General features: G+C 45.9%; 1 protein-coding gene across 5 annotated transcripts in view; it reads left to right on the top strand.

The window, feature by feature from the left end:
• The window catches only part of NAPEPLD (N-acyl phosphatidylethanolamine phospholipase D), a 198,070-nt gene that overhangs the window by 170,235 nt on the left and 15,333 nt on the right, over positions 1 to 12,502 (top strand). For all 5 annotated transcript variants that reach the window (XM_069628064.1, XM_069628067.1, XM_069628065.1 and 2 more), the window contains exon 4: positions 11,899 to 12,013. In XM_069628064.1, the coding sequence (XP_069484165.1) occupies positions 11,899 to 12,013 (115 nt within the window). The remainder of the gene's footprint in view (positions 1 to 11,898; positions 12,014 to 12,502) is intronic.

The raw sequence follows: 12,502 nt of genomic DNA, 5'->3' as shown, positions 1-12,502 counted from the left end.
AGAGTGGGGTAGTGAGATGAATAGAGAGTGGGATGTCTGTGGAGATGAGAGCATCTAGGGCATGGCCAGCAGTGTGCGTTGGACCAGAGGGTAGAATGGAAAGAGATGGGGAGTCCCACAGGTTGCAGAAAGGTCCTGAAGAGTCGAGATGGATGTTAAGATTCCCCCAGCAGGAGGAGTTGAGGAGAGAAGAGACCAGGTCAGCCCATTGCGAGAGGAAGAGGGTGGAGTAAGATGGACAAGCGAGAGAGGGACCCTGCAGACCAGGCATTCAAAGGAGGAGTAGACCTGAGTGGGAATAATGGAAACAGGGTTCCACTCAGGAAAGATCAAGGCTACTCCACCTCCTGTCCTGTTAGGTCTGGGTATGACGAGGCTCTTGTAGCCTTCAGGGAGGAGTATGTCAAAACTTGTGACAGAGCTGTCCTTAACCAATTTTTTCAGTAAGATCAAGAGCATAAAGTTCAAGGAGCTTGCAGATGTAAGAGGAGTACTTGACAGCAGAGTGAGTTTAGTTTGGCAACATGGAGCAGGTTGACACTTTCAAGACTTGCGTGGGGTGGTGCAGGGAACAGAGGTCCCTCCTGCAAGCGGCAGGAGTGCCTGAGGGATAGAGGTAGGAGGATGCAGAGCAGATGAGGATGACAAGGGTGTCAGTGAGGAGGGTGCAGGCAAGGGAGCCAGGATAGGGGAAGATGGCAAGGGAGCCAGTGTGGGAGGAGGGGCCGCAGGAGGCATGTGATCTCCAGATGCGGCGGCAGTGGGTGGCCAGAGCAGCAAGGTGGAGGAGGCTGACGAGGTTGTCAGTGTAGTGCGAGTAGGCAAGGGAGCCTGTACTGTTGAAAGCGACATGGGGGGAGTTGTGAGGGATTTGGTAAGTTTAGTAGGCAGCAAGGTGGGCATAATTGTCAAGGGATCCTGGGTGGCCGTAGAGGCAGGTGGCCAGCGAGCCCATGAGGATGAAAGAGGAAGGTTGATAAGGCGAGGAAGGAGCCTATCAAAAAGAGGTTGGGTTGTGGCCCTTGTAACAGGATGGTACCATTCTGATAGAAATTTATAATGGCCCTGGAGGTGGAAGAGGAGACCAGGGCCTCCCAGCGGGTACCACCATTTGTGTGAGGAAGAGTAGGGAGAGAGCAGAGCGGCCATATGGAGATTCCATATGTCAGGAGAGGGAACGACGAAGAGGATGTTGGTGAGAGTCTCTCTGGCGGAAGCACGGACTCCCGGTATGCAAGGAGGGAGTAAGCGCACAGGGAGACACAAACAGAGATAGGAGGAAATAATGGGAAAGGAAGAAGGTTAGGGAAGAGACCAGAACAGAGGGCAGGGCGGTGTGGGGGAGTAACCTGTCAGCACATTCACATGGAAAGCAGGATGTGAACACAACTAAATTCGATTTTGAAATGAGCAACAAAGCAACGCAGGATGTGACATTTTGAAACTAGCAACAAAAACAATGCAGGATGTGAACCAGCTAAAATCGATTTTGAAACAATTAAAAAACAATGTAGTATGTGAACACAGCTAAATTCGATATTGAAACAAGCAACACAGCAATGCAGGATGTGAACACAGCTAAAACCGATTTTGAAACTTGCAACAAAGCAATGCAGGCTGTGAACCAGCTTAATTCTATTTTTCTATTTTTTGGGGTGAACAGGTATAGCAGCACAACCGTATAAGAGTGTAGGCATTGGAAGTGTAAGGCCAGGAAAGAAGAAAGGTGTAACGGGTCATGGCCTGGAGCTTGGAAAAGGAGGTGGCTTCTGAGATAGAGGAGAGAGATTGTCCGGAGTGGCACAGGCACAGAGTCAGGAGGATGCTGTAGGCAATACCAACAGTCCACACTCACGTGATAGCTGAAGGGGGAGGTGAGGGAGAATCCCATAGCCCAATGCTGCCTGGCTGAGGTACCCAGCCTCAAGATGAATGTTGATGGTTAGAAGAAGTAGGGGGCCCACAACGCCCCCAGCCAGCAGCTGGTGCCTAGATGAGGGCCTTCGGAGATGGGCCGGTTAAAGCCTGCCGGCTTCCTTATAGGCCAAGATAAAGCCAGCCCAATTGAAATCGTGGGAGTTGGTGGCCGCCAAGGTGCCTTAGTGAGAGGCACTGAAGGAGGCAGCCATGATGGAAAAGCCATGTGGAGCAACAAACACATTAACAAACAGTTGAAGAATGCCAGCTGTGCAGTGCTTCATGGACAGAATTTGAGGCCAGATAGTCCAAAGCACAGCCTCCCCCCCCAAAGCAATTTTCGTTTTTCTTTTTTAAATTGGAGACTAAACAGGGTCACAGTATTGGTAGTATGGCAGAGCCGCTAGGCTTATTACTTGTGACGTATGGATGTTTCTTTTCTGTATCAAAAATTGCAAATAAAAACAAAGAACTCAGTATATACAAAACCCCCAAAAGAAATACTTACTCACTTGTAGTTATATATATATATATATATACACACACACACACACACACACACACAGTAAAGGTAAAATCTCAGGTGAGTACTATTTCAACTAATCAACACAAAAGAAACCAATGCAATACTTCAGGTGAGTAAACCATGAGTTAAGACTTATACAGTTAATCGAGCACAGTTCAAAGGTAAGTAAAATTCACTTGTTATAGCAACTCAGAAAATGTTCTTTTGTAGGAATAAAAAGGTTAAGCACCAACAATAATAGCAGGTCAGTACTTAAAAAGACTTGTATTACTTTTCAGAGGCCTTAAGGCTTTAGCCGTCCATCCCTATCTAGGTATGAGTTGTTCAAAGTCAGATTGGAAGTAAGGCACAAATGCAGAAAAGGATGACGTCCAAAGGATTCTTCAATTATAAGTAAGTAAAGGGCTTTTGTTGGTCAAAAAGATTTCAGGGAATTTGGGAAAGGCTCCCTATGGTCGCACAATCATTGGGCCTGTGCGAACGGTATGGGCAAACGCCGGTAACAAAGGAGTGACAGAATGACTCAAGGTAAGTTATTACGAGTCCCATAGTACCTGAGGAGTGGTGAAGAAAATGCAGCTGGATACTTTCACGATGCAACATCGGTGGACCCGATCTCTTGTTCTTTGGTCATGGTGATGAAAGGAGGAACTCTGGAAGTGATGTCACAACAGCAGTCGAGAGAAAGGACTCCAGCAAAGGATTCTTAATGCTGCAACATCTGTCTGCAGTTTTGGTGACTTTTTACGGGCTCCAAGGGAGAACGGTTCACGCCAAACTATTCACCTCACTTGTGCACTCTGGTGAGGGGACTTTGAGGAGGGGATCTTGGATCTGGAGGTCTGGAAGGAGTCCACCAAAGTTTTGGGAGTGTTTGTTCATGGCAAGATGATGTAGATGTACTGCAATCAGGCTTGAGGTTCCAGGGTATTGGTGCTTGGCAGCCAGAAGGTCGCAGCACGTCGTAGGATGGCTTGATTTGAAGGTCGTCTTAGGACTGATTATGCCCACCAGTCCAAGGGTGGAAGTCGTCCTCTTCAGAGCTTCTCTGCCGATTTGAAACCTGGGTCAGGACCACAGCGGTACTTCATGCTTCTCTGGTTGCTGGAAGGGGCTGCAGGCATCTCTGGTCATGGTCTTCTTCGGTGCTACTGTTCCAGTGGTTGATTTGTCATCAGCCGCAGGATCCTCGCCTTTTATCCAGGAACCCAGCCAATCTTCCCAGTTGGCACTGGTACCAGGCATCTCAGGAGACTAAGAACAGCAGCGTTTCAGACTCCTCCCCTGCTTCTTATCCTCACAGAGTGGAGCCTCGGCAAGCTTCACAAAGTATTCCAGCCAAACACAGAAGTCAAACCAGGACCTCCCCCACAAAGGACGGCAGAAGGACCAAGAAAAAACCAGCACACAAGAAATGGTGAAAAAAGAAGGGGGCCACCAGTTTGGGTCAATGAGACCCTTCTCTGTATAATCGCATGTGTGAAGACCGTCTGCTAGTAAAAATTACACAAGTTGGTAGAATACGTCCACTGCCACCAGCCATTCAGGTATACAATGTTACAGGAGCAGTGAGAAGGGGTATACTATGTAACCCCTCCACATAGGGTGGTGTGTGCTGATTTCACAATAGAAAAGGTAAGACGGATACAAATATCTCCCTATCCTTGGGAACAACTGCAACTGTTATTTCTCTCTCCCCTCTGCCTTGCCGCTCTTTTTCACTTTTTATCCTCTGCTCTTTCCTCCTCTCCCTTCTCCCTCCATTCCTTACTTTTATATACATTTACTCTATCAAAATTGTCCCTGACCTAGTATGATAGATCAAATATTCATCTCCTCTCCCTTCACTTACTTGTTTCCCTCCCTCCTCCAGCACTATCTGAAATGTCATCTGGCCTAGTATGATCTCTTTTTTTGTTCTTCTCCTTCTCCCTTACTCCATTCCCCCTCCCCTCCACCCCACCTCCTATTGTTAAATTCCGGCACTACCTCAATTGTCCTTAGGCATAGTAATGTAGCCGCTTGTCTGTCCCACCCCCCTTCCCTTATCTCTATGAATAGGGCTTACTCTATCACTAATTGTCTCTGGTCCTGTTTGATAGCTGCTTGTTTGTCACCCCCACCCCCTCATTGTTTTCTCCTCCCTCTCCAGCACTATCTGAAATGTCGTTAGGCCTAGTATGATAGTTGCATGTTTTTGTTCTTCTCCTTCTCCTTTACTCACGTCCCGCCCAGCCCCTCCTTGTTAAATTCCGGCACTACCTCAATTGTCGTCAGGCATAGTAATGTAGCTGCTTGTCTGTCTCATTTTCCTTCCTACCCTCCGCCCTTCCTTATCTTTGTCATAAGCACTTGCACTATCTGAAATGTCGTCAGGCTGATTACGATAGTTCATTTCACTTTCTGAATGTATCAAGGACTTGTAAGAATGTCACTGTGGTCTCCCTTGTTCCCTCCCTGCCTTGAAGCGCTTTAAAATACATTGTGTATAGGTGCTATATAAATAATCAATTCAGCAGTAGTTCTCACAAGGAAAATAAAAGGAGAGCCCAAAGGGCTCCCAGGAACACTGCACAAAAGGTACTGTGTGCTGCAAAAGTGAAACGCAGATGCCTTAGAGAAAGTGGAGGAAAGCAAGCATAATACAAAGTAAAAACTGAGTGAACAAGGGTCCCCACAGTAGGAGCAAAAATAATGAATGAAGAGGGGTTTGGGGGAGGCTCCCCTCATTCAGGAGAATAAGAGAAAGGTCCAAGAGTTCAGCAAGAAGTGCTGGGGGCCTCACAGCTAGAGGGGATTTCATGTAAAAATTAGAAATCTCCCAAACTGATATGAAACTCCCTTGTGATGGGGCTCTGATATGAGCCACCCTCATGATGTATGTGATGGGGCTGGTTCTACTGGAGTTGTCCACGTCATTATCCACAGTTATAGGGAGTCTGGTTGTTAAAATACATCTGGACGCGGTCTGTCGTGTTTGTCCCTTAATATATTAACCTGTGGATATTTCAAACTGGCGGCTGGCAGAGGCGGACGTGTGTCAACGTCTCCAACCACCGGGCCGCATTTTTAGTTTAAAATAAAACATCGTGAATAGTGACAGTGTCACTTCAAATGACCCTTCAAGAGTAACGGAGCAATAGTGGGTTGCGGGAAAGCTCACCAGAACAGCAAGAGATGGCAAAGTGCGGCCGAGAAGGAGAACAGCTGACAGGGCGAGTGGCTGCGGCCCGCAGGAATCGGATGCAGGAAGGAAACGCCCAGTTCGGGAGCTGAGAGCTGAAGCAGCGGACAGCACTCCAAGGCCAGTGTGAAACCAGACGCTGCCCATAAATCAAACAAAAACATTGAGGGAAGGGGCGGTAAGGTGCCCTGGAGCAGGTGCATTAGAACCAGACAACCGATGCGCAGACCTGGAGGCTGCAAGATGCCGGAAATAACCCACAATACCCATATTAAAGCCAACCAAGCAGGGGTGACAAGGCAGAGAGGTGAGCCAGCATTGGGAACTAAACAGAGGCATTAAAGCGCTCCAGTAGAGGCAGAAATATCCCCCCAAGGTTGTGGGGGCCCATAGAAAGTATATGGAGACATAGTAGGATCAAGGTGCCATACTTACCGGGCCAGGCATATCTTGCATATCTGGACTAGATCCAGTGGGACTAGAATTAATGTGCTGGCAGAAGTGTGGGTAAATCAGTTGGCATAAGGTAGGCCGAAGATATTGTAGCTGATTTTGAAATATTGGAACACCCTCAGGGGTCCAGGACATAAAGACTGTACCTGCAGAGCCAACACTCCCTCCCGCTCTCATGTCAAAGACCAGGGGGAAAGTGGTGGCAACCAATCCAAAGCCCTCACAGGCATGCCAGGAAACAAGTTTAAAACAGTTGTGGAGCGCGGCAACTTCTCCACAATCGGTAAGTGGGGGAGCAGTCAGGATCCCTTTCCGTAGAGAACCTGGGAGGAAGGAATATAATGGAAATGCGCAAGGAAGACCTGCAGAGCTGGTTCAAGGAGTTGCGGGACCAGTTTATGAAGACATTCCAATCAGTTTGAAACGCTAAAGGAGGATATGAAACAAACGGTACAGGACATTGAAGTGGAGGTGGCAAAATTGGGGGAAAGGACGGATAGTATGTAGAGGGTGCTTCAGAGCATAGAGGGAGATATGCAGAAATCAGACGAGGCCCTAGAATATCTCTTGCACCTCTCACATAATTTAGAATTCTAGTGCGAAAATCAGGAGAACCGTTCTCGGAGATCCAACATCAGGATCAAAAACCTCCAAGAGTCTATCGCAGATGTGGATTTAAAGGCCACAGTACAACAACTGTTTGGCGAGATCCTGGCAACTGACTCAGAAGAATTGGTGCAGATGAACAGTATTCATAGTGGGTCAGCGGAGAGGGGGTAACTGGGCTCCCGACCAAGAGATGTTTTAGCAGCGATTACATCATACACCCAGAAAGAACAGAGCCTGAAGAAGGCGAGGTCTCAGTGCCCATCGAGGGTAAACGGAGTAGAGGTGGAGTTGTATCAAGATCTCGCTCAATCTACACTACAGAAGAGAAGGCTGATGGGTCCTGTAGTGAGGTTTAGAGTTCTTAAAGGTTGAGGAATTTGGGAAAGGGTGAGGGGGTGGCCGGGGAGGTTAGGGTGGAGAAGGGGGTACCGCCAGAAGAAAATGTCAGGGAGTCAAACAATCAGGTGATGGTGGGAACATTGTGGTTCTGTAGCTGTGTGATGGCTTACACATTACTGTTTAATGTGAGGGGGCTGAATACCCCTATAAAGCGAAATAAGTTGGGGTGGTGGGTTGGGAGGGGGGGGGGGCATTTGAAGGTATAGGAGCCAGGTATTATGTACCAGAAAACTCAGAGAGAAAACGGGATAAGAGTAACATTAGAATCTACAGGTTCTCGCATCTGTATCCGGCCAATGCAGGAGACAGCCGGGGTCCTAATTGCACTGCATGACAGGGTGGTGGGACAGGTTTAAGACTCGACCCAGAGGGGAGGTTTTTATTTTTGAAATGTCAGTATTTGTCGCAATTTGTAAAGCTATGCGAAGGGGGATATAATCATGATGGGGGATTTCAATTTGGCGCGGGTCCCTCAAATGGAAAGGAGTTCCCGGGCATTACAGCAAGTTAAGGCCCAGTCTAAGGCTCTGAAAATGAAAATGACCACATTAGCTTTACATGACGTATGGCGGGCACTAAAGGGACAAGCCCAAGGATATACTTAATAATCCCACATGCATGCATCCTTTTCCAGGATAGATTATATTTGGGGCTCCTCGATTTGGTAGGGAAAATAAACAATATGGAATTGGGGCCCATTTCTTTGGCGGACCATGCCTCACTGCTAGTGTTGGTTTTTTTGAGGAACGCCAGAGGGGGTACATGGAAGTGGGAGTTTCCCATGGAAGTATTAAGCGACCAGGTCATGGTAGAATCTTATCAAAGAGAAGACAAAACAATACTTTGTGGAAAATGAATCTTCCGATACTGCGCCAGAAATGGTTTGGGATGCATTTAAGGCTATTTTGAGGGGGCCAGTTGATAGCCATGAAAGCAGCAAAAGATGAGCACAGCCAAGCGTGAGAAAAGGAATTAGAGGGGAAACTAAGAGAGGTCCAACGGGAACTTGCTAAGACCCAAAATAGGAAGCTGCAGCGGGTGAAGAAGCCTATCGAAGGCCAGTTTGAAGCGTTGCCTATGAAACGGGTGAAAAAGCATTATTGTATACAAAACAATGGTATTATGTAAAGGCCAATAAAGGTAGGCAATTCAAGGAGAAGGTGCACTCACAAACGATCATGAGACTCTAAAATAGAAGAGGGGAGCTGCAGACAACAAACAGAGATTGGGGCCATCTATCAGGAATTCTATCAGTCTCGGTACTCCACAGATAACCCCTCGAGTTTGCGACAGGAAGAGTTTCTAGCAACGGTTTCATTACCACACATTTCTGAGGCTGAAAAGGAACTACTGGGGTAGGATATTCAGGTGGAAGAATTTGAATGGGCAATTAAATCACTCCCAAAAAGTAAGGCCCCAGGCCTGGATGGGTACCTAGCGGGCTTTTACAGACAAAATGTAGATACTCTAGCTCCAAGACTTATGAAATTGTTCAATACATTAAAGATTAATGGCTCCATCACTCCATCAATGAATGAGGCAAAAATTGTCATTTTCTTGAAGCAGGGTAAAGATCCCGTATTGACTGGCTCTTACAGGCCTATAGCATTGATCAATCTAGATGCTTATATATGCAAAAATATTGGCGGGTAGGTTGTCAGTTGCTTCCAAAACTAATATACCAGGACCAATCAGGGTTTATACCCATGAGACAGACCCATGATAATACATGCTGAATATGCCACTTGGTCGAGAAGACGACTAAAACACTGAAGCCAGCGTTGATGGTAACCCTTGATGCTGAGAAAGCATTTGATCGAGTGGAATGGCCTTTTTTATTTAGCACGATGGAGCATATGGGGCTGGGCATGTATTTTCTCCAGATGGTGCAGGCTAATTCTACATCCCCTACGATAAGAGTGGCTGTATATGGTACCCTTACTATTATAGAAATCGCGAGGGGCACAAAGCAAGGATGCACTCTATTTCCGCTATTATACGCCATTTCCCTAGAACCCTTATTGGCTAAGATCCGGGCTGCAGACCAAATTAAGGGAATTGAAAGGGCGAAGAACACATGGCAATAGTATTTACACATGATATGCTGATAGTTATCAGACCTGGTTAACTGACTGCCGGTGCTGATAGAAGAATTGGAGGGTTTTGGGCTAATCTCAGGACTGAAGAGTAACCAGCAGAAATCAGATTTTGAATTGATTGCCTCAACCCAACATGGTTGCTAAACTAAGCTCTGGAGCTGGTTTGAAAATCACGGAAAAAGGTATCCAGTATCTAGGAATAACCCTCACAAATACGAATAATTATCTTCTGTTACTCACAAAAATTAAACACATCTACAGAAATGGACCTCCCGGACAATCTCTTGGGTTAGGAGGTTGACGACAAGAAAGATGGTGGTACTGCCCAGGCTTTTATATTTTCAAGCCCTACCGATAAGGGTCCCTAAGACTTTCTTTAGCTCTCTTACGAAAATTATATTGTTATATATATGGTGTAATTAGCCCCCTAGGGTGGCAATGGCAACAACGACGACGCCAAGGAAAAGGGGAGGCATAGCACTACCCGACTTCCGCAGATATTATGAAGTAGCACAATTGGGGGGGAATGGTTTACAGACTATCAAAAATAAATATGGGCCAGACGACACAGCAGTAGTGGGGACATCCCTTTCAGGATTTTTGTGGTTTAAGAGAAGACAGACATCCTAACACTCGGGTCAGTGAAATAATCTGGGTGGGATTGGAGGTTTGGGATGTGGCAGAAGAACGAGGGGCCCTCATTGTGCCTGCTGCATTGTAATTGGTTATTTATAATGCGCTTAATACCTATAGGTTTCTAAGCATGGACCCGAGAATTGAACCTGTGTTGCTCGGTGTCACCTTGCTTCCAAGGCAAGCGTAGTGCCCCCTGGCTATCCTCCCGAGACTTTCCAGAGACATTCCTTCCATTATTTGAAAATTCGGATTTCCCGCCAGGTATGTAAAACAGTGCTTTTAAGGCATGGAAGGAGGAGCGGTGTATTAAGATTTGGGACCTGTTTCAGGGCCAGTATCTATCTACGAACATTTCAGGAACGTATCTGGGAACAAAACACCGGCTAATCGACCCGAGCATTAAAGTAGCGGCCACACGACAACTGACACCCTTTGAACAATATATAGTAACCCACACAGGAACGAAAAGGCTAGTGTCCATAATGTATGGATTTCTCAATGACAATGCCCCCAGGTGTGCAATGGAGATACATGAAGAAATGGGAAAAGACACTGGGCTTGGTTCCGAAACGAACACATTCGATCCAATTGAGGGAGATGTGCTACAAAATCATATTTCAATGGCACTACACTCCGGAAAAAATGCATGCAATGTCTCCCTCCGTGTCACCCCAGTGTTGGAGAGGCTGTGAGACAGTGGGAGATTGGGCACATATATGGTAAGACTGTCCCGTTCTACAACCTTTTTGGGGAGAATTAAAATCGCAGATGGGGGGGGGGGGGCAATGGTTCAGGGAACGGAATTGCTTGCAAAGAGGTATGGATGTTTCGGTTGTGGGATCCCTCTCAGAAAAAACTCACAACGACTTTAAAGAGGTTTCATGGTCCTTGTAATAGCAGCATGGCTGAAAATCGGATAACAATGGAAACATCACCAGCCTCCGACAAGCCAGGAGTGGCTCCGGAAAGTACTGTGCTGTATTGTATCTGACTGAAAATTATTAAAATAGTTCAATCATGTGCCTCTCCCTTTTATTAAATGTGCAACCTGGTGTATGGGTGGCCGTTGTATATGGGTGTTGTATTGTGTTATAATGTTCTTGTTGCCTGTGCATGACTGCAGGAATGCTGCTGTGTCCTAGCTTGGAACGCTGTGTGAGCCTGCGGAATGTTTGACTATGAATCCAGCCCCTGGGTTCCTGCCTGGTCAGTTGAGCCTGGGTGATGGGACCCAGTGGTCTCTCCTAGATAACAGCTTGTGTAACTTACAATAAAGTGCTTACAAATAACCCAAAGAAGTCTACAGAAGCTGCTTTATAATAGTTATGACTTGATGTTATTTAACAAAACAGTGCACTGTTGAATTTGTAATTCATTTATACTAGCAACCTGACTTTGTACTTTAATATAAATGTTTAAAAAACACTGCTTCGACCACCATGACCCAGAACCCTATGATGCTCAGCCATTTCTATCTTAAGTTCAGATTTCATATATTTGTATGTTTCCGCAAGTCCTTGGTACGAAGTAAGGTTCCTGAGAGTTGTGTAGGGGCCATTTTGTTAATGACTTCTCAGTAGCAAATATTGGTGACCTTGCATTGAATGTTTCATAGGATAGTTATCTACAGAGAGAACATGTTCTGAAGATAACTGCCGTACACGACTGTACAGAGATATAGCAGGAGCTCATCAGATCACCTACCAAGCAGCCCATACCTCTGGGTTAAGAGGAGTTTGTACACAGTGTGCCACAAATGTAACTTCTATGCGAGATGCAGAGTCCATTTTATCAGACCCATAATTATTTAGTGGTCTAATTACGCTCCTTTATACACACGAGAAGACTCAGAGTTCATGTTACATACGTATGTATGTGACTTGTGTGAATGGGGAGTTTGTTGCACCTGGTGGCTGTTGTTAAATAGATTTGTCTATGCTACAAGCAGAAGGTAAGAAGCTCCCAGCAATTTCCATCTCTGCTGTCCTGTTTGAGTTCATCTTTGATAGTAACATGGAACATAACCTGCTCAGGCCCATTACTTCAACTCATTCATGTGGTACTTTGGTTTTTAGATGGTTTATGAAATGCCAACATGTGGACCCAGAAGAAGCTGTAAGAATCCATATTGATGTCCAAGCAAAGAAATCTGTTGCAATACACTGGGGAACGTTTGCTTTAGCAAATGAGGTTGGTAACACCAGTACCTCCTTACGAATGATAAGTATGAGGATTGTTTCTATATGATTAATAAAGAAAAGTGCGTGAGAAAAATGTGTTTAGGGCAGCACATCTTAATGTTAAACTAAAATGATAGAATCAGAAACCATGTCTAACCGCAATGAATGGTCAACGATGATTAAACATGTTCTGTCCAATTTCGTGCTTATGAACAATTTGCACTAGCCACTGACACAGCCAACCACACACCACATTGTAACCACAACCTTCCCATGCTGGCAGACACTGTTAAGGCTTATGTGTTTGCATTCTGAAAATTTGGTAAGCTTCTGTTAATGCCTATTTGTAAATACTAAATATGCACTTTAAGTCTACCATTCTGTAACGTCTTAATCATTGCTACTGATTGTGCAGGGAAATGGCTCCACAGGTTAATCAATAATTCTCCTCCCTGCGACCACATCTTGCTTCCACCCCTTTGGCATACACCCCCACACT

Source organism: Ambystoma mexicanum, chromosome 12 (assembly GCF_040938575.1).
Source record: "Ambystoma mexicanum isolate Mex_15411 chromosome 12, UKY_AmexF1_1, whole genome shotgun sequence".
NCBI classification, from domain to species: Eukaryota; Metazoa; Chordata; class Amphibia; order Caudata; family Ambystomatidae; genus Ambystoma; species Ambystoma mexicanum.
The sequence above is the reverse complement of the archived record's forward strand: the minus strand, read 5'-3'. Positions and strand labels throughout refer to the sequence as shown.